General features: G+C 33.7%; 1 protein-coding gene across 1 annotated transcript in view; it reads right to left on the bottom strand.

Annotated features, from left to right (window-relative positions):
• by (focal adhesion protein tensin) overlaps positions 1–25888 on the bottom strand; it is a 726462-nt gene that overhangs the window by 55972 nt on the left and 644602 nt on the right. Inside the window, exons 12-14 of the mRNA XM_072536011.1 lie at positions 20022–20289; positions 14932–15213; positions 9352–9582 (exon numbers count right to left, since the gene is read on the bottom strand). Of these exons, the coding sequence (XP_072392112.1) occupies positions 9352–9582; positions 14932–15213; positions 20022–20289 (781 nt within the window). The remainder of the gene's footprint in view (positions 1–9351; positions 9583–14931; positions 15214–20021; positions 20290–25888) is intronic.

Genomic DNA, 25888 nt, shown 5'->3' with positions numbered 1-25888 from the left:
AAACTCTTCAAAAACACAAAAACATGCATAAGAAATTTATAGTAGTACTTTAATTTTTTAATAATTATTGTAGTAAATTAAAGAGGATAATAGTAACTTTTACAAAAAGTTTCTGGATCGAAATAAATAGCACATTTTTCACATTTTTCGACAAAAAGTTTCACTCTGAAAAAAAATTCATTACTGGAAATTACAGAAAAGTTGACGGGATAACTCAAATTAACAACCTAATTCAAGACGCCACTTCAGTCGAAATCTCTATCAGCAGTGATGATATCTTTCTCCGGCTCTTACTGACAAAATTTTGCCTGAAATGCCGCCTCCTCCGGTAATAAAAGAGTTTCAGAGACCCTCTCGTCAAAACCGAATACACCTTTATATCTGTTAGTGTAAGACCGAATGGTAACACCGTTAAAAGAAACCCGTGGATTCGTGTTATCTCCATTCTCGACTATAGCAATCATCATAATCAATCAGCCCTGATTTGTTCATTGTTGAACGTAGACTTTCTTTATATATTTCCATCTACTTCTGTTCAGCGCAAGAATTGCCCTAATTCTTTGGACGTCGTCGATCCATCGTTTTGGAAGTCTTCCCCGGCTATAGAGATAGATGGTAGTAAATTTTTGGAACAAATTCAAAGTCCTAATCAGATAACATACCAAACGACGATCTCATCTCTGAATAGACAATCAAATCGTCTCCTCTAACGAAGCAACCAGCAAAGTATTTAGAAATTCACTCCAGCTGCACTCCGCTCCACCAATAATCCTAACTTTGATCTATAATTTGATCACTGATCCTACCCCCGGAACACACAAAAAAGATGATGACATAAAATAAAAAAAAATATAAAAATATGAAAAAAGTGTACTTGAGTAGCTTCAGCAAATACAGAGCTCCCGGCCCTAATAGCATTAACAAAAGATGTCTAAAAAATCTTCCAAAGAGTATAGTACCATTACTCACAGAAATAGTTAATGCAGCCCTCAAGCTTTGCTTTTTTCTTACTCCTTGAAAACCAGCAAACACAACCATGATTCGCAAAAAGGGAAATCACCGATCAATGTTGGGCTCAACAGATTGATTTTTCTCCTGAATCCCTGGGAAGGTCTATGAGAGATACCCCAAGAAAAGGCTGATTTTCTAGATGACCATAAAATCGCCCCCGATTTTCCTTTTGGATTGAGACCTGGATATTCACCTCAAAATGCATTGATTGAAGCTGCCACAGCTCTAATTAAGAGGCTATTTTGAAGTGGGATGCCAAAATCCTTACATATTCGGGTAAAAATTGCTTATCCAACCCATTCAGCCCAGAAGATCTATCTTGGCTGTCATTCTATACAAACTCTATATAAACAACTTTCCTGTCCTCCAACCCCCATTCGGTAAAATACTTTGTGGTGTAAATCATACATCCCTTCTCTTTGTGGGTATAGTTAAAGAATGGTGCTGCAGGCTCTATGTCATGCTTTCAGTTGAGCCGCGAGTGTTTTGGTTATACAGTTGAACCTGAATACGAATAGACGTGAATATACTGTGCGCGATAGCAGCTTTCAAATGACGCCACAGAGCGCTCAGTTGATCGAGAACTGCTTAGCTGTTTATGAGGATAGTTTCACTGTAGAAACAATTCGCGATGTTGATAAGTTTTGTGTAAAATCTCAATTTTTAATAATAGTATTTAAGACCGATTAAACAATTTAGAATCAAAAAAGATTTATTATGTTTACTGATGAAACGTCTCTGCTTTCAAACCATAGTCGCGGCAATACTTGCATTAACGGAACGAACAGTGGGCTTAAAAAATCCATCTCCAAAGGCCAACATTTAATGATTGTAGGTGCAGCGAACAGATTTTGTCGGTGGATCTTATGTGAGATGGAATTCTCAAACAAAATCGGATGACTAGAATGATAATACGAATTTTGTCAGCTACATAATGTGGTTAGAACAAAATTTATTATGTAATAAACCTCCCAAAACTGTCATTATAATGGACAATGCCCCTTGGATAAAGTACCAACAAGAGACAATCAAGAGGATAAAGTACCAACATCCGCATCAACAAAGAGTAAAATGATAGATTGGCTAAGAGCCAGAAAGATTTCATTTCCTGACAACAAACTTAGACTAGACTTGTATGTCATTATATTATATAAACCGAAATATATAAAATTTGCTGTTGTTATTATTAGAAATAACGGACATGGCGTATTAAGGCTACTACTACTACTTTTAGGCAGTACTAAAAAAATATATTGAAATATATAAAAAAATATGTTGAAACACGAAATGAAAATTTCACTATTGATTATATTCAAAAATTGTCAGATAATTTTAATATTTTCCGTAGAAGAGTGGGAAAACATTGTAGACAAAGTAAACATTTTTGAGAATGTTTTCATTTCAAAGGAGCTATTATTAGATGCTGCCATAGAATCATGTATTATTAATTTAGGTGAAGATTCTGACAGTGGTGAAAATATATTCTCAAACTCAGAATCAGACACTGACGACAACGATAAGGATTTGATTTCATTTAAAATTTTATTTTTTTTATTTAAAATTTAAAAATTTTAAATAATTAAATGCAACTCATTGTAGAATCATTATTTCGCAAAACAATGATTCATGTAAATGACATTTCTGCATATACAAAGAAATAAGTCAATATTTGTAGGAACCGTGACAACCCTGTAATTTAGACCAGAAATGAATACTGCATCCCTGCTCCGGTTCGTGTGCAGCTCACGTCTATTGCTATCCTGGGCGTAATGTAACTTATTCTCATCTGTCCTATGGTCCTATATACATATACGATGTTCCCTATGGAACTTCTCCGCCCAGTTTATCCTGCGTGATGTACTCGGACTCACAGTTTCAGACCGACATGGCAAAATGACCTTACTACGATTTACAATATATTCTATTCTCATAATTTTTCACTTTAAATCTATATTTAATATTAGATGACTGCTCATGGCCATTAAAACAAATGGTATAAGTACCGCACACACTTCGAAATAACATTTGTTTAGTACATTCTGTAAAAACTTGTTTTTCCAGTAAATCTATTTTCCGAAAGCGCTTCAAAAAATAAATGTATGACTGCACTATCAAGGACTGGTGATATTTATATCGGTTATACATTTGATTCATAACATTTTTAGTTGGAAATCAATTTTGTTAAAAAATTGTTCTTGTATAATAGCTATAATAGCTTATAATTGTTAAATATTAGCTTGTTTTATTAAAATACTCTGTAATGGATTTAAATATTGTTCTGAAGCTAACTTCTTGTGGCATCAACGCAATTTACTATCTTTATTGGGAATAAGCCACAAGTTTACTTCAAAATACGTTTATTTTGACGTTTCGGTTTCACTTCGGAAATCATTCTCAAAATACAAAACATTAATAAATTAAACAAATTTATATTCAAACATATTAGTTTTAAGATTTAGATTTGTAAAATTTTTTTGTTCCATCTAATAATCTGTACGGGCGCCGATATCTTGTATTCAAAAGAACTTTCTAGACATAAGCTTCTAAGTCGTCAAAGAATCGTAACAATGAAACGATCATCAATTTCCAAATTATCGGTTTGAATCATCCGAACAGTCCCAACAGCAATGCAAGCAACCTACTCAAGTAATTTTACAAATGAACTGAGAGTTGAAGGTTGCGAAATGTAAACAGATCCTTCATATACGTCGAGGATCAAGGGGCGATTTCAAATTATAAGAAACCGTTATGGGCCCAGCGTTATTCAAGGGAGCGAGTTGAGATGAGTTCGAATCCAGCATTGAGTGAGCTCGAAGCTCCTATTCGCGCTAGTCGCACTTTCAACTAGTGTCTATCACATCATCGACAAGTTCTTTAGTTTTTTCTGCACATAAATTGAAGACGACTAAATTTCGTAAATCAGCTGTCGAAGGCAAGTTATCGGGGTCCAAAATACGTAGTTGAAATTGTTTAAATAAACTTGTTAAGACGTTATTTGCGAGACTTTCATCTGTCCCAGTTTTCTGGGTGGTCCTTCAAAAAAGTATAGAAAAGTGAACCTATTTCCCTAAGGACAAAACTTGTTCCCCAAGGGAAAAACCAGCGACCTATGACTGGTGCGCGAAACAAAGGCATGCGAACGAGATATAAGGACAAACACGCTTGCATCTTCGCACAATAATATTGCCAATATTATTGAGTTGCTTTCCAGGGACTACTTTATTGGAAGATAGTATATTCTATTACATGAAATCAACTTTAACTTAAGAATAGCCGTTAGAAAAATTATAGCATAGATTTTGGTGGAACTTTGCGGTATTCTACACTAATTGTTTGATGAAAGCTTATTGAATTCCTTTCCTCAGAGGGTACAGTACCAAATATTTTAGGACCATGGAACTGTTAAAGACATTTCTTCGATATAAGTAAGCAGACTTCACGGTGATGATTCCATATGTGTTTGGTTTTATCAGGTTGTACTTATAATAATAGATCGGCACTACACATTTAATAACATGAGAATATTTACACAAGAACTATTACGAAGAAAAGAGTTTGCTTTACAACATTCTTCATTATTTATAAAGGTGTTTGAATGGCGCGCGAATATACCGAAAACTGATGCACTTTTCACTGCATTTTGGAGACAGAGAGAAAGCGTACCGCACATTCGGCTAGCAACTGGAGACCCCACACTCACCTGCAATTCTTTTTGCTTGATCCAATTTTTTTCTAAAAGGGCCGACAGACCGGCGCAGTAGTTATAACTTAACGCCCTTATAAGGCACTTACGAGACAAATATTTTGTAGGCAAGAAGTACAGTCTGCCACATAAGATTCATGCCAATATTTGTGAAAACAAAAAATCAACTAATATTAATAATCTGTTTTACAACAGATTTGTCTTTAAAAAGACAACCAAATGCAATGATAGTAAATATTAAAATTCTCGTGTTGGTGATTCCATAGTAATTCATGAGGAAAAAACAGGAAAAACCCTCATGATACTATGCCGATATGGTAAGTATTTTCTTTTACATTTAATTTACTCTAAATATTAATACCAAACTCTGACTTTCTATGAATTTTATTTTAAAACATAAATGATGTAGCCTTGATATGTTATTAACTTACTAACAGTGGTATTTTCTTTTTTACTTCTTTTTGATTTGCAATAACGGAAAAGCATTATGTGTTATTTGTAATTCTGCGATCAAAAATTATAAAGCTAGCCATTTACGTCGACATTATAAAACAAATCATTCTCAGTTTCCTAATCAGTATCCACCAAATTCCAAATTAAGATCGGAGAAACTTACTTCTTTAAAACTAAATTTAAATAAACTAAAGTCAATTTTAACGATCTTTAGCAATCAACGTAATAATGTGGATGAAGCCAGTTTTGTTTTTGCCTCGAATATTGGTCGTGCAAAACGCTCATATGAAGCTCATATGTTTTAGATCCAAACAATACTATCTCGAGACACATAACTGAACGACGCATAACTGCAATTAATAAATCATAAATCTCTTGAAGATATTTTAAAAAATGATCTGAAGAACTGTACTACATTCAGCCGAGCCCTTGACCAATTGACAGATGTCACAGATCTTCTGCAGAATTATTGGATTTTTAATATCGGTGTCAATGAAAACTAATAAACTTGTAACTTGTCTTTTAATAAACTTGTATATTACTATTAGCTTATTACTAAGCTCCAGTAATGCTGGTTACAAAAGTCGGTCTTATTGGGTTTTTAGAAGATGATTCCCAAATTCCATAATTTAACGAGGACATCTCGTTACAAAATATTTTAAATATTCGGATGTTATGAAAACAGTATTAAACATTGTAAATTATACTCGCACCAATCATCGATAATTCAAAAATTCATCATCGCAAAAATTATCGACAATTCAAACATTTCCTTGCTGAATTCTTCCTTCCACTTCCAAATAACATTAATTTTTACTGCATTATTAGATGGATATCTAGCTACAACGGATTAAATTTAGATTAAAACGGATTTGTAGATTTATTTAATTCGATAAATGCATTTCTAAAAGAAAATGAATATCCTATACAGAATTAAACGATGATGAGTCGTTACAAGAATTAATCTTTTTGACTGATGTAATGGAACATTTACAAATACTGAATTTATAATTGCAGTGGAAAGATAAAAAATTATCTGACATCTCACAGTGTATATTTAGTTTTCAAACAAAATTACAACTCTTTTAAACGGACATTAAAAATAAAACATTTTGTCATTTCTCTCAAAATAAAAAAAATGTTCCAATATTAAACAAGAATACATATAAAAAAGTTTGACGGAAGAAATATTGGTGGAATTAGAAAATAGAAAATACATATAAAAAAAATCCACAAGGAAAATAATTCCTGCAGCTGGCTGTATACCACGTATCACAAAAAAGAGGTTAAATCTTTGTAAATAGGTATATTTTAAAAAAACCCTTAAAAGGGCTACATCCAAAACACGAACGTTTTCGGAACAACAGTTCCATCATCAGGTTAAAAATACAGGTTACCATGCCTGAGCCACCAAAATATTAGGGTAAAAACCCTTTAAAATATATAAAGTTACCAAAGATTGTACATAATGTTATTAATATTATTTGATGTTTAATATTTTAATTAAATTTTACTTCAGGTAACATACACCCATGCTTTAAGTGAGTTTCAGTGTCCGGAGAGTAAACCTCTCTTCAAACGGACTTCAGCTGGTAACCAGTTATTTTTTTTATATATATAAAAAAGTTTGGCCGAAGAAATATTGGTAGAATGGTAGAATTAGAAAATAGATTTCAAAACTTGAAATAATTTAAATCGTCTTTTGAATTTTTTCTAAAATCATTTGAAATTAGTATAATTCAAGGTGAGTTTTCCATTTCCAATATAATTATCATCAAAATACATCTGAAAAACCAGAATTAATGGAGATGCAAGAAGATCAAGCTCTATAATTAAAATATATCAGTCTACATGAATTACTGAATTTTGGAAATGGGTCCTTGTACCAGGATCGAAGAATACTGAATTAAAAATACTGCTTGTCTTGAACAATAGTCAAGGAAGCCACTGCAAATAGCTACGAAAAATATACTAATTCGATTTTTTGCACAATCTTATTCAAAGGGACCGTTTTGAACAAATTTGCATGTTGTCAAGTACAAATGCGTCAAAACTTGTTTAAACAATTTTCTTTCAAACAAATTGCAAAAAATCGATCTGCAAAATACCCGATATTTTGCAATTTGCAAATTTAGAAATTCAAAAGGACTTTTTGTGAAAAAAAAAAACCGATTTAGAATAATTTCCTAGCGAATGCGAAGTGGCTCCCTGGACTACAAGCATCTGAGAATTATAGAGAAGTGATGCCACTAATTATTATTCACCAAATTTTAAAGAATTATCAAATTCAAGAGCAAAGAAGTCAAATAAATGTGTCTAATTTTTAATATCTAAATTAAAACACATATATTGTACTTTTATTTATGTTTTTAATAAATATAATTTCTGTAAAAACATTTTTTAATACCCTTTTTGATTACTTTTTTAACAATTATTTAACCGCGGCACGTGAAAAAATTAAAATTTAAAAAAATGGCTCTGACTATCAAGAAGCGTAGCCACGCCTGCTATATACTATATACACCCACTAAATACATATAATTTTTTATTAATTATATATATATATATATATATATATATATATAAAGCTAATTGTAATAATTACAGCATTCAACCACATCTGTTCTCTCCCCAAGGTTGTTTTTATTTACATTTCACAGAAATCAAACGATTAATCATTACTGAATAATCATACCATTAAAGGCCACTATCCGCATTCTCCGGACTGATTTTCTAAGACGACTTTGGAAAAAGAAAGAAATTATTTCGGTCAATCTTTATCTGCCATATTTGGAAGGAATATGAACGTAGAGAGGCTTGTTCGTCTAACTGCTATTAGTCATTGGTTAAAACATCACTACAGGGGTCAATTTTATTGTTTCTTAAACATCATCAAAGACAATAAAGAGGGGAGTGGAAGGAGAGGTCAAGTGGCATTTGCTAAGCTTTTGAAATATCAAAAGTAACTAATGGGTTATTCTAGAAACTACGTGCGACCTTGAAAATTTGCTGAATGGTAGATTAGGTATTCATTGTACCACGCTGGCTAAAAATAAGTTGTTTTGGCCTAATTTACCTATACGCAAAATTTATATGTTATATATATGTATTTATGTGTTAGCCTGCCATGGCCAATAAAACCGAAGTAGCGAAAATGTTTTTCCCGATTTTTCTAGATTTTAGAGGGTCTCCTAACCTTCCCTCCCCCCAACTTTTTTTTAGTATAATATTGGATTAAAAACAGGACGGCAATAGAAGGATGTACCTATTTTACATTTTTTGTCTTATTGGTATTTGTTTGTAAAATGATTAATTTACAAAATACATCCACCTTTTTAAATGCAATATTACATTTTAAATAAAAAGTTTATTATTAACTTTCAAATAGGAACAGAAAATGTATTAATTTAATTTAAAACGTGTTGTGTGTGCAAATATCTGTCGAAATGCATTGGACAAAAAAGTTGTACAATGGGTATTTTATTTTTTTTGAATCCTCCAATATTTTACTCCAGAAAAGTTGAGGGAGGGAAGGTTTGGAGACCCCATAAAATCTAGAAAAATCGGGAAAAACATTTTCGCTACTTCGGTTTTATCGGCTACGGCATGCTAACATATACCTAATATAAATTTTCATTTATATTAGGTATATAATATTATATGCACCATTTTGGAGTAAAATTAAAAAATTCGGTTCTATTTTGAAAATTTAACACCCCGTAACTTTTTGTCGGTGCACTTTTGCATATAGGTTAGTTAGGTCAAATCGACCCCATTTTCATCCCCAAAAATCGTTATATGGTTTGTTATAAATCTTTTTGTGACGCCATGTATATCATTGTAACATTGTTGTTATTGCTACATGAGATACAGAAAATAATTTTGTTTTACTGTTTGTGTTTATCATTATTTAACTTCTAGTAATTTGACAAAAAACTATAAGATTTTTACTATAATGTGTCTTGCTTTTTGTGGAAAAAGTTTTCTATCGTTCAAAGACAAAAGAAAATTAATAAAATATCCATTAAGAAAAAGAGGTAAATCTATTTGATTACCTTATAATTGAAATATAGTGATTTTTCTTGAAATTGTTTCTGATATTCTCAGACTAAGAACATACTAAGAACAGACATTAAGAATAAAGACCATAACAGTTGAATAAAGGAATATATACAATAACTTACGTTTCGTGAAATTCTGGTGACTTTGTGTTGTTTCTAAAAGCACCTGGAGGTGACAAGCTCTCTGAATCCGAATATGGGCTGTTTACTAATGACTGTGACTGCTTGTAGATTTTCTCTGGACTTCTTCTTATAGTGCCTTCTGTAAGGCTTCTTTTTAAGGGATCGTACCTTCTTACATCTTCTCTGTAATATTCTTCTCTGAAGTCTCTTTTGATTGGTTGAAGCGATTGACTGTAACAAAAACGGTTATTTAGAGGTAATATAAAAGTTTATGGAGACGGACTATGCACTATACACGATATCCCGACGATCACTACACTCCGTCAAGTCTGAAGAGAGATATTTTTTTGCAGTCTAATACATTTTACGGTTTTACATTTTTCGGTAGTTATTTTTCTATATTCTGCGATCATACTACTTTTTTTACTTTATATTTTTGGTTAAATAGTAATATTGACTCTAACGACGAATTTAGCCCATAATCAAACAACAAATAATACTCTTTCCTTGAGGAAAAATTTCACTTGAAAATTAACACGGTCATACAATTTAGGGAATAAGTTTATGTCCTACATAATGGATCTCTAACACGGTTCGCAGATGGATAAAAACTGTATACGGAAGAATATTAAGGCTCCTAGGTAAAGTAACTTATATATAGCCTGGTCCAACACCAGAAATTGAACAAAACGCCGAAAATTGAGGGAACAATTCTACGACATGGATAAGGTGGGTGCAGTTATGTGGACTTAAGAAAAAAACTGCCATACTATGTGAATATGAAATGGTTAATGGAATGAGGTCGATATATACCGATAAATCCTTATACTACCTAAAAAAAAATTAGCTAGCTTTTATTAAGAGCACACACAAATTCCTGATGACATTTAAAGAACAGGGTTTAGTATAAAGGGCTCCCGACCAAGTGCAAGAGGTAGGAATATCCCATCTTAGCTAATAATAAGAATCAGAAAAACATTTTTAAACTTCATGATATTTCTTCTTCTTTAGGTGCCGTGTTCTTATTCAGAGTTGGTCGTCATCATGGTTACAATTTCCTGAAACCTTCCACTATCGGCTGCTGCGCAAAATAATTCTTCTACTGTGGTACCACACCATTGTCTAATATTACGCAGCCATGAAAGTTTCTTTCGACCAATCCATCTCTTTCCCTCCACTTTTCCTTGTATTATAAGGTGAAGTAGATGGTATTTGAGTCCACTAATTATTATATGGCCGAAGTATTCTGTTTTCTCCTTTTTATGATGTTTATGGACAGACCTTATAAATTCATTATTTTAAGAACCTCTTCATTGGAACTATGCGAAACCCATGATATTTTTTGGATCCGTCGATAGCTCCACCATTCTAATGCTTCTAATTTGTTAAGCATTGTGGTTTTTAATTTCCATGTCTCACAACCATCTAATAGGATAAACTACATATAACTTTTCAGGACTTTCATGCGAATATGCATCGACAGGTTTCTGTGAACTGGTTTCCAGGTCTAAAAGCCTTATATTTCGATCTTGGTTATTATCTTTTCCTCACAGTCACAATTTATATTTTACCAGCTGCCAAGGTATTTAAAATGGTTTACGTGTTCTATCTCCTCTCCATTAAGCGAAAGCAGACCTTCATCTATGTTAATCTTTCACGCTGTTTACATTCACCTAAATAATTTTTGTCGCCTTCTTGTCCTTAACAGATGTTACATGATCTAGCGTAAATAGAGGAAAAAAAATTACCTTTATTATTTTAAACTCTTCTGTATATCTTTTTTGTTTTCATAAATTTACTATTATTAATTATATTAGTCATATACATTAACTATGAATTCCTAATTGTCACCTTGACGTTGTTCAAACTACGACATTAAGGAGCATTCCGGACCACCCCAATAAAAAATTTGCGAGCAGAAACAAGATACAAGAAACCACTTAAATATAGAAGGATGCACTTTATTCTCACATATGCATTTGTCGCTAATTCTAATCCAAACAATCCAACTAGAAATAACATATTCACAGGTCGTTTTAAAAACTTCTTCTTCTTCTTCCTCTTTATAAGCAATTCTGCTTGTTCATTGGCGAATTAATACCTCTATGGAAGGTTGTTACTCCATCTTTTGTGCGGTCGTCCAATACTTCTTCTGCTGATTGGTGACTTATCTCTTGCTATTTTGACGACACGGGTCTCCTCCATTCTGCTTATGTGGTTATTCCATTCTTTTTTCTATTTTGTGTCCATTAATTTATACACTGTACGTTACATTTTCTTCTAATGTCTTCACTTCTCTTTAGATCCCTCAGCGTATTTCCTGTAATTCTTCTATGTACTCTCATCTCTGCCGTTTCCAGTAGCCTTTGCATTGTGGCTGTGCCAGGTCTTGTTTCTGAGGCGTATCTCATTATTGGTCTTACAGTGGATATTCTTGACTTCATCTCAGTGTCAATGTGTCTGTTTCGCCATATAGTGTTATTAAGGCATCCTGCCAGTCTATTTGCGTTTTGTACTTGATCTCTCACTTCTTTGTCCAGTTCTCCATAGCTAGACAATGTAATTCCCAGGTATTTTATTTTCATTACTTGTTCAATACTGATGCCATCAATTTCTATTTTACATCTGGTTGGTTCTTTGCTGACTACTATTGTTTTAGTTTTCTGAACTGAGATTGTCATATTCAATTCTTTTGCTCTTATGTTAAATCTGTGGACCAGTCTTTGCAGACTATCTTCATCTTAGGCTATCAATATTGCGTCGTCTGAGTAACAGAGTATTTTGATTTCTTTGTTTCACATTCTGTATCGTGGATGTATGTTTCACATGTGGATGTCTTTTGTTAACGGTTTTGATGATTTCATCCATGATCAAATTGAAGAGCATGAGGCTCAATGAATCCCCTTGTCTTATTCGGCTGCCTATTTCTATAGGTTCTGTAAGTTGTCCATCTATTCTGACTTCCATTTTGTTGTTTTGGTAGATGTGATCCTTAGTTTTATGTATAAGTTATATACACTATTCACTATATAAGTTTTAAAAACTTATATACTGAAAATAGGAACGTGAAACCGCCATTCTACGTAACAGTTAGGCAAACCCACATGGCTTTATAAATTCCGATACCAAATACCGATTCCAACTTTATAAGAATACCTCCTCCTCGAATACCAAGAAGCATTCCTCAATCCGATACATCCTGAAGTATCTTTAGAAAGAACGATACTCTCACCTTAAGACCGACTCCTTAATCAAAAATACCTTTATCAACAAACTTAAAAGTTTTTTTTTACTTCCACGTATACATAGACACCTTTAAAACATCTACTGGAGTTGGGACAGTTGTCGTTACTCCAAATATTACACTTGAGTATATACTACCATCTTCTTCTTCTCATTGCGCCGTCTCCTTTCGAAGGTTGGCGATCCAAATGGCAATTGTAGTTTTGGAAACTGCTGCGCGAAAGATCTCTGCGGATGAGCGGTCGAACCATCTCCTCAGGTCTTTCAGCCACGAGTTCTGGCGTCTTCCTACTGATCTTTTGCCCTGTACTTTTCCTTCCAGTATAACTTGAAGTAATTCATATCTTTCGCGTCTCAACACATGACCCAAGTATTGCATTTTCCTCTCTTTGATTATTCTTAGCAATTCCTTTGTTTACACATGCGACGAAGTACCTCAACATTAGTAACTTTTTGTACCCATGGAATTCTCAACATTCGTCTGTATATATACATCTCAAAGGCATCTATTCTTTTTTTTTATTTCAGAGTCCATTGTCCATGTTTCACAGCCATACAGTAAGACAGAAAAAACGTAACATCTGATCATTCGGATTCTAAGCTGTAGACTAAGGTCTGATCTTGTAAAAAATGTTTTAATGCTCATGAATGTTTTCCTTGCTTGTTCGACTCTTGATAGGATTTCTTTTTTTTTTGGATTACATAGACTATTGATATTTGTTCCCAAATATTTTATGGAATTTACCTGTTCTATTATTTGACCCTTGGCATACACCTGTACGTTTATTGGTGTCTTTGAAAATACTAAAGTTTTAGTTTTGGAAACGTTTAGATGTAAACCGAACATTTCGCTGTGGTGAACTACCGCATTTATTATATTTTGTAGTTCTTGTGCGTTGCTTGCTATTAACACGGTATCATCAGCATATCTGATGTTGTCTATGCTGATTCCGTTAATCTTAATTCCGCCTTGGACCTCGTCTAATGCTTCTCTGAATATAGACTCCGAATACAAATTAAAGAGTAGCGGTGATAAGACGCAACTACTACCATACCTAAGCTATATACATACTTTAGTGCTTACAATGTTCTTATAATTACCGATTACCTCAGTTCCATCAATACCATTAACCAACTCTACACATCCAATTACACTCCTAATTATAAAAGAACTAGCTACGCTACAAAACAGCAATCATGCTATACAATTTCGATGGCTTACTTTATATATTGTCCTTCAAGGAAATGAAGAACCAGATGGCATAGCCCCGAATACAAATTAAAGAGTAGCGGTGATAAGACGCAACTACTACCATACCTAAGCTATATACATACTTTAGTGCTTACAATGTTCTTATAATTACCGATTACCTCAGTTCCATCAATACCATTAACCAACTCTACACATCCAATTACACTCCTAATTATAAAAGAACTAGCTACGCTACAAAACAGCAATCATGCTATACAATTTCGATGGCTTACTTTATATATTGTCCTTCAAGGAAATGAAGAACCAGATGGCATAGCCCAACAAGCAACAAACAGGAAAACCACGAGTGAAGTGAGAAATGTAGTGCTAAATGGTTTAAAATCATTTGTTAAAGTGAAGGTTGAAAATTTGTGGCAAAATTAGTGGAACAGTTTAATTTCAAAAGGTCGCAAAGTGAAAATATCTGTAAAACCATTAAAATATCAAATTCCCAACAGAGCTTATCAAGTCGTTACTCGACTTCATCTAGGACATACCCGACTTACCTACGGACATATAATTGATCACACTAATCCCACTTTATGTGACAACTGTAACCTTCCACTCAGTGTTAAACATGTTCTTGTAGAGTGTCCAAAATACCAGTTGCAAAGACAGACCCATTAGATAAACGGATCAACAAGTGGAATCTTAGGAAAAAATTGTAAAATTGAACATTTGGTAAAATTCTTTAAAGAATTAAACTTCCATAAACTAAAAGAATTCCTTAAATGTACTAAACAAAAATTAATATTTATAAGTAAATTATCTTATACAGTGTGTCCGTAAAGTATGGAATAAATTCGATATTTCCTAAATGAAAAGCCTTTTTAAAAAAATCTAAAACACGTCGACAAGGTGATACACATTACAGTGATGACGTCATCAGCTCTTTTTTTAAATGTAACACCCTCTATTTTGGGACATTTTTAGATCGATAAAAATGAGCTGATTTCAAAAAAGTATAATTTGAAAGATATGCGCTTAGAAAATTATTTTTTATTGATTTATAATATTAATGAATTATAAGTAAATTATAATAAATAACCTGAAAGTACTCCAATAATTAATACATGATTACTAACCTTGTATTGTAGATATCATCTAAATTATTCCTGTTCGAATAACTATTAACTTTAGTTCCGAATTCCGGGTACACTTGTGCCTGTACTTTTCTCAGCGTACCATCGCTACTGATAGAACTCTTGTAGGTGCCATCGCTACTGGGAGAGCTTTTGTAAGTGCTGTCACTACCCATTGTGTATATCCCATCGTTGCTGATCAGACCTTTGCCACTGGCTTTACGTACAAGGGAAGGGCTGGCAAGCCGCTTGGACTCGCTGATCATGTTCGCGTTTATTCCGTAGCTGGAAAGAAAATAAAAACATTTTAAATAAATTATCTAAGCTATAGAAGTGTTTTTTAAAGGATTTTACTATGATAAATAAACATACACTTGGTTTAAGATCCATTTAACTTTCAACTGTAGCGTTCTGGCATCCAGGGACCAACCCAATGAGATGTACTTTATGTGATGATACAGCTGCAACTAATAACAACCAGACATTCATTAAGTGACTGAAAGATTATTTCGAAAGCATGCCAAACTATGAAAAAGTAAAAACTAGTTCGAGGACAACCAAGTTTATCATTTTAGTCAACAGAGGAAGCAGTCAGCTCACTCCATTCGAAGGTTCCTAGTCTGTAAAATCCCACTCTTCAGAATCATATAGCAGATAACCAATGGTAGAATTTGAAGTACTGGTATTACCTACTACAAGAATCATATATGAATCACATTGGATAAAACGTGATATTGGATAAAACGTGAAAAACGTGAAATCCACATGATGAGACGACCGCTAGACTACAAACCCTCTGAGTTTCGAGACCCAGATCCTAATTTTTCTACCACTCAGAAAATTCCCCAGTACCAGTGAACATTTCGAATTAGTCACGTGTTCGTGTTGATAGATGAATTATATCGTTAACCAATTACCTCGCTGAGACAACAGTAGGACAGTCGCTAAAATTTCAACTTTTAAGTAAAAAAAACTAGAAGAAAGTACTTACAGCAAGAGAGGACAGGACCACAATAGATCGGTGCAATAAGCATTTACGAAAGAACACAAAAAAGGAATATTTTATTATGTAGATGTCAAACTTAAAATGGGTCATGAATTACTTCATGAATGTTAAAGGTTTTGATGTGTTCTTGGAAAAAATGTTATTTCTATTAGGTATATTCAATATATCGCGAAAAATCTTTTGTATTATGCCGTTGGTTCGCAATACCGGAAATAGGCAATCAATGGTTTACATATTGTGTTTATATAACGTTATCTTTGTAGGTCAGTACTTTCTGTTTAAATCTTTGTATGAAGTTCCGATTCTACGTCATCTTATCTCAAAAAATATAAATAATAATAACAGTTCGCTTTGACACAGCCGTGGCAATATAGGTGTTATGCAAGGCAGACTATTATGTGACTTTATTGTAAAAAGGAAGGTCACTAGGTTTCAACTGCATGTGCCGAAGATCTTTCGAGTACTTTAAAAACACCTTAATGCTTTTACCAATACCGGATATCGAACGTAGGATATTTGTATCCAAACAAACGGATTTTTGATTTAATATTCAGATTCTTTATCATTTGACGTTAAGTTGAATAACTGAACGAATGACAACGATCCTGGTTAATTTACTTTTTATTAAATGTGGAAATGGGAATGTTTGATAGAGAGGAAATCAATGCTTTAGTCTTTTTGAAAACTTTTCATTGGCTTAACTGGATTAGGTGAAATTATTTGCAAATGCTAAGGTAGCAAGTCGGTAGATGATCCGCAAATAGCCGCCCGTTCAGGAAATGGTTCTTTTGGGACAGTCAGGTGGTTAATTAAAGCTAAACCTTAAATTCAGGACATACCACGTACAAACCAGCTCTTTTCAGAAATTTTGGATATTCTTTAGTAAACGCGTAGGGGTAGCTGTGGTTATCACCTCACATAAGAGAGGTATCGTGCAACATGATACCTGATATGTGAGGTATCGTGTTGCGTGGTAAACTTTTGTAAAAGTTTTGTTTAACACAAAACTTTTAAACTCTTCTTTTCAGATATGCGAATCAATAATATGAATCACCACATATGAATTTGATAAGAGACCCAAATACATCATCTGTAAAGGTTCAAAGTGTGTCTGCTCTATTTGCCAACGGTGCCTGCAAGTATTCTCTAGGTAAATATAATATATGCGATTAACAGCACAAGGATATGGAGTTAAAAAACGAGTCCTATATTGGATTAGAAGTTTAGACAATGTTATTAAAATATGTAGCATTTTAAAACGTGTTTGTATAGAAAAATCGCTAAGAAATTATTAGAGGTAATAATATAAAAAGTGGTAGCCATACTAATCAAAAAACGACTAAAAATATATGTGGAAAAGAATCTATAAGAATACCAGAGAGTATTTCGCAAGGAAAGATCAACAGCCGATCCTGATCAATTGCTATGAATACAAAATTTCAGTACAAGTACTTTTCATTGATTACAAAGCCACCTACGATACAATAAACAGAAGCAAATAAATAGGAACCCTTAAAGAATGAAAACCACGCTGATGCTGTGGTTCTCATTGCAAGAAATGGAATAGAACTGGCAAGTATAACAACAAGACTGATTCTGGAAAGCTCTAAAATGAGACTGAAAGGTAATATTAATAAATCCAAGCACATGAAAATCTCAAACAAAAAAGGAATAAACACCAGGGGCTCCTTTAAATTAGAGGTGGAGAATGGCTGGATAGATCAGTTATAGAATTTGAGAGGGTGGATGAATATGTGTACTTAAGTACCCTTATTGGGCTGACAAAGAGCAATAGATCTGCTGGAGTCATGAACAAAATAATTAAGGCTAAAGATATATTTCGTCATAAAAAAATAAGAGCATAAATATAATTAGACCGACAATGCTGTATGTTGCCGAGACATGGACTATGAACAAAACCGTTCAGAACAGATTGGAAGCATGGGAAAGAAAGGTACTTGGCAGAATGTTTGGTGGAAAAGTAGTAGAGGGAGAATGGAGAAGACGAACTAATGTAGAAGTGTACCAATTGTATGCTAACCTTCCAATAACAAGAGTAGTGAAGACTAGAATGGCTCGGACATCTAAAAAGAATGCAAGGTAATAGACAAATCAAGAATATTAGTTGGACAGTAGCTGAGGGCAAAAAAAGAGAAGAAGATCAAGAATGAAATGGAGAGATGTAGTGATGACAGATGTCAGAGAGATGGGAATCAGAGATTGGAAACAATTGGAAGCTACGAACAAAAAAGATGAAAATTATCCATCTAGCAAAAAGGAATGTTAACGCTATACTTAAATATAAAAGAACATTAAAAATCCAATTCGGAAACTAATTAATGATAGCAGTGTAAGCATTCTGCAGGTCATCATGCAGGGTAGAGTCGATGGCAAAAAGGGAATAGGTAGAAAGAGGAAGTCATGGCTGCGAAATATTCGAGACTGGACAAACATGACTGTAGACGAATTATTCCACGTTGCAAAAGACAGAGAAGCTTTTAAAAATGTGGTCGCCAACCTCCGTTCATGGGGACGGCATAGGAAGAAGAAGAAGAAGTGTAAAAATTAAAAATCCCACATTAACTCAAAAAATTAACAAATATGATAATGATAACTGACAAAAATACCATAAAGACCCAAGACGGGAGACGGATGAACTCGTTATAAGTAAAGGGATTAAACAAGTAGATGCCTTATCCACAACACTGTTAAGTCTAGCTTTAGAATATGTACTACGAAATATAAACAAAGGGAACCTAAGAACAAAAGGTGAGCAAATAACAACTTACGCAGATGATATTGTTATTATCGCAAAGAATAGAAATATAATAAAAGAAATGCTAGAAGAAAGAAAAGAGAAAAGGGAGACAATGGGGCGCAAATTAAATCAAGAAAAGACAAAAAAATATTACGATTATGAAATAAAAGAAAAAATCAAAATAGGGAATTCAGAATTTGAAGGACTAAAAAAGATGAAGAAGACTTACGCATAGTGGAAAGAAATATCATGAGAACCATACTAGGACCAATTAAAATATATTAAAATCAATAAAAAAGAAAAACAAATGCAGATATTAAGTAAGTACTGAAGAATATATCGTGACCAAAACAAAGCAATGTAAAACTAGGCCACATTTGATGAGCAGAATATGAAGCAGTGACATAGGTGATGGCAGAATGGAATCCAGAAGGATCAAAAAAGGGAGAAACCAAGATCAAAATGGCTGCAAAAAGTTGAAGAAAACTTACATCAAACGCAGGATTAACAGAAAAAATGAAGAGAGAGCGTTAAGAAGAGTTATTCTTTTGCGACTTAATCCTACATCGAAGGCTACAATTGGTATATATATATATATATATATATATATATATATATATATATATATATATATATAGAGAGAGAAAGAGAGAGAGAGAGAGAGAGAGAAAGAGAGAGAGAATAACATCTGCACAGATTATCATCATATTAGCAAACAGAGAAGTATTAGGAAAAATTAAGAAAGAGCAAAAAATACTACTACAATATATTGAAAAAGTAATTACAATACATATTTACAAAAATAGATCACTTGAGAAAGGCCGAAACAGTTGTAGTGATAATAAATTTTGTGGAAGTTTTGAAAACAAAAGTTTTCAGTGTTTTATTGTTAAATACATATTTCGCAATGGCAATTATACGAAACCAAAAATAAAAAATATGTAGTTGCTAATCGTGGTGAAACGAAAAATGTGCGGTCGTTGGCTGAAGAAGAGTATATTTATTAAATTATAGAAGAGCATGAAAATAAAAAGGAGTAAATCAACGGAAACGTTTAAAAATGAAATTTTCAGTAAACATTTCTGGCCATTCAGTTTTATAACAGATAATATAAATATCTATCATTTCTGTTGGACAACTATATTTGGAGATCAAGGATAATAAAAAATCATGATATATATTATTCCAATCTTTTGCGTAACCTTCAACTCCCACAGGAGCATTCCATGTATTAATTAATTCATAATTAAATTGAAAATTCATCACTGAAACACCAAAAACTGCACTTATTATCCGCAAGTATTTCAGAAAACCCTCTCGAAAACTCACCTAAAGGGTTGACTGGTTTGCCTAGCGTGGTACGGAATACCTCTCTCCTCTTCGTCGTCTATAAATCGGAAGTTATCCTCTTCTCTCACGTTAATAGATGAAGTCGGCGACGGTTTCAAGTCCGGAATCGACTGAACGGTGAGCATCATATCGCTGAGCAGTTCGTCAAGTTCGCGGTGTTGATCTTCCGGAGTGAGAGGGGACGGTTGAGCCGTGAGAGGTGGACTGCCCGAGGAGGTGGTGGTGTTGGCGTTTGGCGGATGGTGTCCTGCAACAAAATAGAACGAAAAGTGAGGTTAAGTTTGAGGTTGGCGCGTGTGTTGATTGTAGGTTGATTGTTTTTGTTTTTAATCGACTTGTTATTGAGAAATTACGTGAACAGTAATTATTATTACAAGGTAGATTACGTTTAACTGTATGCTTATACTTTTGTGATATTTCAAGAAATATATTGATATTTTCCGTGGATACCTAAACATTAAATCCACCATCTTATTATTTTATTTTCATTTACGTGTGTCCACTACTTTTGTCAATGTTAAAACCGGTACAAATGCGATTGAAATATTTACAATATGTACAATATTTTAAAATAATTTAGCTATATGTAATATAAAAGCAAAATATTGAGTATGTAACAGAAGCTTTTTTGAGAAGCAAAATAAAAAAATATATGTCCAAATTACAATATAGTATTTAATAAAAACTGCAACTGCATGTTTTTTAATGTGCAATTGAAAGATTCTGATTAATAACGGCTATTACAACTTCTGTTACAGGAGTGAACAGAAAACTGAAGACCTAACAAGCTAAACATGCATCTTTATTTATTTTTATCTTCTATTCTTTATTTATTTTCATAAAGCTTTTGAGACACAAGCAAAATAATACAGGCGATTAAAGAATGCAGATTAGATTAAAATACCCTAAACTAATATAGGTACAGTGTATACAAGCAAGCAACAACCACTGTTAAATTGCATTCTTCTTCTTCTTAGGATGTCTGTCCGTTTGAATCCGATCATTCTGGCTATGATGACTTTGTTGGTTGTTACACGGAATAGCTGTGTTGAGGTCTTTTTATACCATGCTCTCAGGTTAGCAAGACAGGATATTCTTTTTCGTCCTGGGGCACTTTTCCCTTCAATTTGACCTTGAAAAATGCATTGGAGTAGATCATATCTGCCTTGATTTCTTATTATATGTCCCAAGTACTGCTGCTTACGGCCCTTCACGATGTTGACCAAATCCGCGGTTTTGTTCATCCTCCGTAGTACTTCTTCATTGGTGACTTTGTCTGTCTATGATATCTTCAGGATCCTTCTGTATAACCAAAGCTCAAAAGCCTGAAGTTTTGATAGAGTTTCCGTCTTAAATTGCACAAAAACAATAATCATATAAAAATAGAATAGGGAGTTAGACAAGGGGATCCAATGTCACTTATTAATGTAACTTGAATAAGCTTTTATAGCTATGTTGACAAATATAGAGGCAAGTACCCACAATCTAATGGATTATGAATACTTGTCTACTAACGGATTCAGAATATACATTGAAAAGGAGTGGCGACAGTATATGCCCCTGTTTGACTTCTTTGAGAATTTAAATATCTGATATTGTCATATTTCCGACTTTTATGTAAGTTGTTTTTGTCATGATAATTCTTATGTCTTTAGTATCTAACGCAATTTGTTTAAGCAGATTTACAAATTGCTGATGGACCAACATCAGATATTCATTATGTTTTTAAGAGTTTAGATTGGACAACCAAGGGAATAAAAATAAGCGATTAATATATAAACAGATTACGTTTCGCTGACGATATAGTCATTATAGCTGAAGATTTAGGAACAGGAAAATAAACGTCCCAAAATATCAAAACACCAATGAAAATGAACTTTGCAGGTAAAAAAAGGATGATTTAAAGTCGACTTTTTTCTCACACCGTGATATATACACAGCGACATGGATTATGCCTGGTGGAACAAGAGCCATCCAAATTGATCATGTCTTGATAGATAAAATGCAACAAGCATACGAGATATGAACAGCCGAAGAGGAATATGTTGCGAATCGGACCATCTCCTAGTACAGATAAATATAGATGCAGAATTCAGAGAAATAGGAAGGACAAACTGGGCAAACAAAAATTGAGACAATTTATACCCATCAAACAGAACTATCAGACAGAAATACAGGCAGTCACCAACACTGAAATACAGGCAGTCTAGGCGCCGCAGAACATTGGGAAGACTTCAAGACAAAAGTAATTAAAGATCATAGGCACAAAAAAGAAAAAAAAAACAAAAAGAGGGCAACAAATATATAGACATGCAGCACATTAAGGGAGACACCAAAAATATAGTAGTTTCCACGATGGAAGAGATAAAACAAACAATACGAGCCCAAAGGAGGCTCCAGGTATTGACAACGACCTCTCTAAACTATATAAATTAAGTGTGAATACTTAGTAGGACTAATACATGCGCTTATAAACAATATTTGGAATGATGAAAAGATTCCTAGCGACTGGAAAACCGGGATTATATGCCCAATCTATAAAAGAGGATAAAATGAAATGCGAAAATTATCGCTGCCTACGGTGCATTGCGTAACGAATATGTAACTTTTTAGTTACATATTTAACAAACGACTCCTACATAATGTACATACATAATCGTTCACCGTTAGGTGTCGAAGGAGGTGATTTTAGCTTTTGGTGAATTTTCTCCATTCTTTTATGTTTTTCGCCAATTGAATTGCTTTTTACCAAAATTTGACCTTATTTTGTAATATCTCTGCTATGTCGCTGTTCCACTCTTTTATTGGCCTGCCTTTTATTTCTGTTTTCCCTATTGGTTTAGCTTCCCATACTCTTTTCACTTATCTGTTATTGTCCATTCATGTTATATGACCGAAACATGCTATTTGTTTCTCTGTTATTGTGTCAAGTAAAGGTTTAATTTTATGTATGTTTCTTATTTCTGCATTTTTAGACTGTGTTCTTCTTGCCCTTATCGTTCTTCTAAGGTATTTCATCTCTGTTGCTTGTATCCTACTCTGGTGTTTTCTATTTAAGATCCAGTTTTCTACTCCGTATGTCAGCGTTGGCCTATATATTGTTTCATATATTCTCATCTTCGTTTTCTTTGTTATTTCTTCTTCTTCTTCTTCAGTGCCTTATCCGGTCCGGATGTTGGCGATAATCAAGGCTATCATGGTTTTGTTGACTGCTCTGCGAAACAGCTCCGCTGAGGTCATCCCAAACCATTGTCGGAGATTTTTCAACCACGAGATACGACGGCGTCCCGGTCCTCTTCTGCCAAATACTTTACCCTGCATAACGAGTTGAAGAATTCGATATTTTTCTTCGTTCCGCATCACGTGGCCGAGGTACTCAAGCTTACGTTGTTTAATTAAATTAAGCACTTCTTTTTCTTTTGTCATGCGCTGTAGGACCTCAACGTTGGTGACATGGTCCACATAAGATATTTTTAGTATCCTTCTGTATATCCACATCTCGAAGGCTTCGATTCGTTTTTCAGTGGCTTGCGTCAGTGTCCAGGCTTTAACTCCATATAGTAACACTGGAAGAACGTAGCACCTCACTATCCGCATCTTGGTTCCCAAACTGAGATCACTGCAGCACGACAAGGATCTCAACTTAATAAATGTAGACCGTGCCATTTCAATTCTGGATCTAATCTCTTGAGCGTAGTCCCATTGTACGTTGAGGGTAGTTCCGAGGTAAGTGAATCTGTTGACTCTCTGGATCTCTTCGCTACCTGCCATTAGTGCCCCGGGATCTAAATTTGTACGGCTGACAACCATGAATTTATTTTCTTAATATTGAGGTTCAGTCCGTATGTTACGCTCACAGTTCGCACTCGGTCTAGTAAGGCCTGCAGATCGTTTAGGCTGGTTGCTAGTAACACAGTGTCATTGGCGTAGCGGATATTATTGATGTATTCACCGTTCACTCGGATTCCCATGTCTAGGTTTGTTAGGGCTTTATTAAAAATCTCCTGAGAGTATATATTGAAAAGAGTCGGCGATAGCACACATCCTTGCCTTACTCCTCGCATGATCTTCACTTGGTCGGTCAGCTGGTCTTCGACATTGACTTGAGCACGCTGGTTCCAGTATAAATTCATGATGATCCGAATGTCCTTCTCATCCAATTCTACTCTTTGTAGTGCGGTGACCATCTTCTGGTGCTGACAACGGTCAAATGCCTTGGCGTAGTCAATAAAACAAATATAGACATCACAACTGACATCGCGGCATCTCTGAAGTAGGACTTGTAAGGTGAAAAGTGCTTCACGTGTACCCATGGAATTGCGGAATCCGAATTGCATTTCACCGACATTATTTCTGGCTGTTGAGAAATCCTCAATTTAGAGCCTAGAATAGTTTTCCTCTGCTATCTAGTCTGTTGTTGAGATTGTCCTCGATGCTTTCTCTGTTATTTATTCCTGTTCCCAAGTATTTGTATATGTTTGTTTGCTGTATTTTTGATGATCTATCACCACTTTGATTTGGTCATCCTTGTCGTTTTCTTGTTATTTTCATTATCTATGTCTTCTGTTTATTTATATTTAGGTTGTATTTTTTGGGTTCCGGAAACTACTAAAAGATAGGAAGAATTAATCTAAAAAATAAAATCAATACAGAAATAAATACTTAAAACAAAAATGATAATAACTTTGACAAAAAAATCTTCTTCTTTGAGCAAAAAATTGAATATGGACATTTGTTAACTATTTAAATTCTTCCTGCCTACTGTTTTCTTGTCTCAGCCACCTTTTGCCTGCAATCTTTTTAAGGTCATCATATCTTCTCATTTTCACCATTGAAACATTATTTTGTTATTTTTATTTCTACAGCTACATTTTTTTTTAAATTTTTGGTTAGCTCCTCCGAATTAGATAATTTTTCTTTTTTTTATTTGGTGGTAAGTGGATTCTAACTTCTTCTTTATTTGTGTTAGTCTTTGGATTCTCTCCTTACACTCTTTCTAATCTCTTTTTATTTTATGTAGGTATATAATGCTCCGAATCTTTTAATTCCAACAATTTAATTTCTTATATTTGTGTGTCTGATTTATTGTCTGTATTTCACCACTTTTCATTGGCGGAAAATTTTCATCTTCGTTGTTTTCAGTCGTTTTTTGCCATCACCTGTGGAATTCCATTTTTTTAGATCCCCGGAGGGATAAAAGACCCAAGTTAAAGGTAGAATTTTCAAATAATACACAACCAATTGTTGCAATAAAGCACATTGCATAATTTAGACTTATCACGCAATGTCTTGATCTTACATTGCCAAAAAAAAGAAAGATAAGAACCTAACACTAAAAAAACATTTTTTCTGTCTGTTACAACATCCACATATTGCAAAATCAGAATAATATTTAACACATAATCATTAATTATCACAAACTAAATTACTTCTTTTCTAAACCCATGTCTTCGGCGACCTTTACATAAACTAACGTTAAAAAAACTGCAATATAATTAACTTGCCAAATAATAGTGCAACCCATAATTTAAATGACATTAACACCGTTTACACTAACTCAGTATTTAAAAACTAATTCTGACCATGTCTAATTATGTGCTCAGTCGGTAATTTAATTTTAATTGCTAGGACGGAGTAGACGTTTGTGCGTGAATTTTTTATGGAGTTTTTTGATGTGTTCATGATGTTTACTATTCTTGATTATAGACTATTCATTATAAAACTAGCGTTAACTGGAAATTTTTTTACATTTTTTCAATTTTCCTGATATATTTCATTTACTGAGGTCTATGACTTAATTACACTTTACTGTAAATATATATATATATATATATATATATATATAT

Source organism: Diabrotica undecimpunctata, chromosome 6 (assembly GCF_040954645.1).
Source record: "Diabrotica undecimpunctata isolate CICGRU chromosome 6, icDiaUnde3, whole genome shotgun sequence".
NCBI classification, from domain to species: Eukaryota; Metazoa; Arthropoda; class Insecta; order Coleoptera; family Chrysomelidae; genus Diabrotica; species Diabrotica undecimpunctata.
This window is presented reverse-complemented; position numbering and strand designations above follow the sequence as displayed.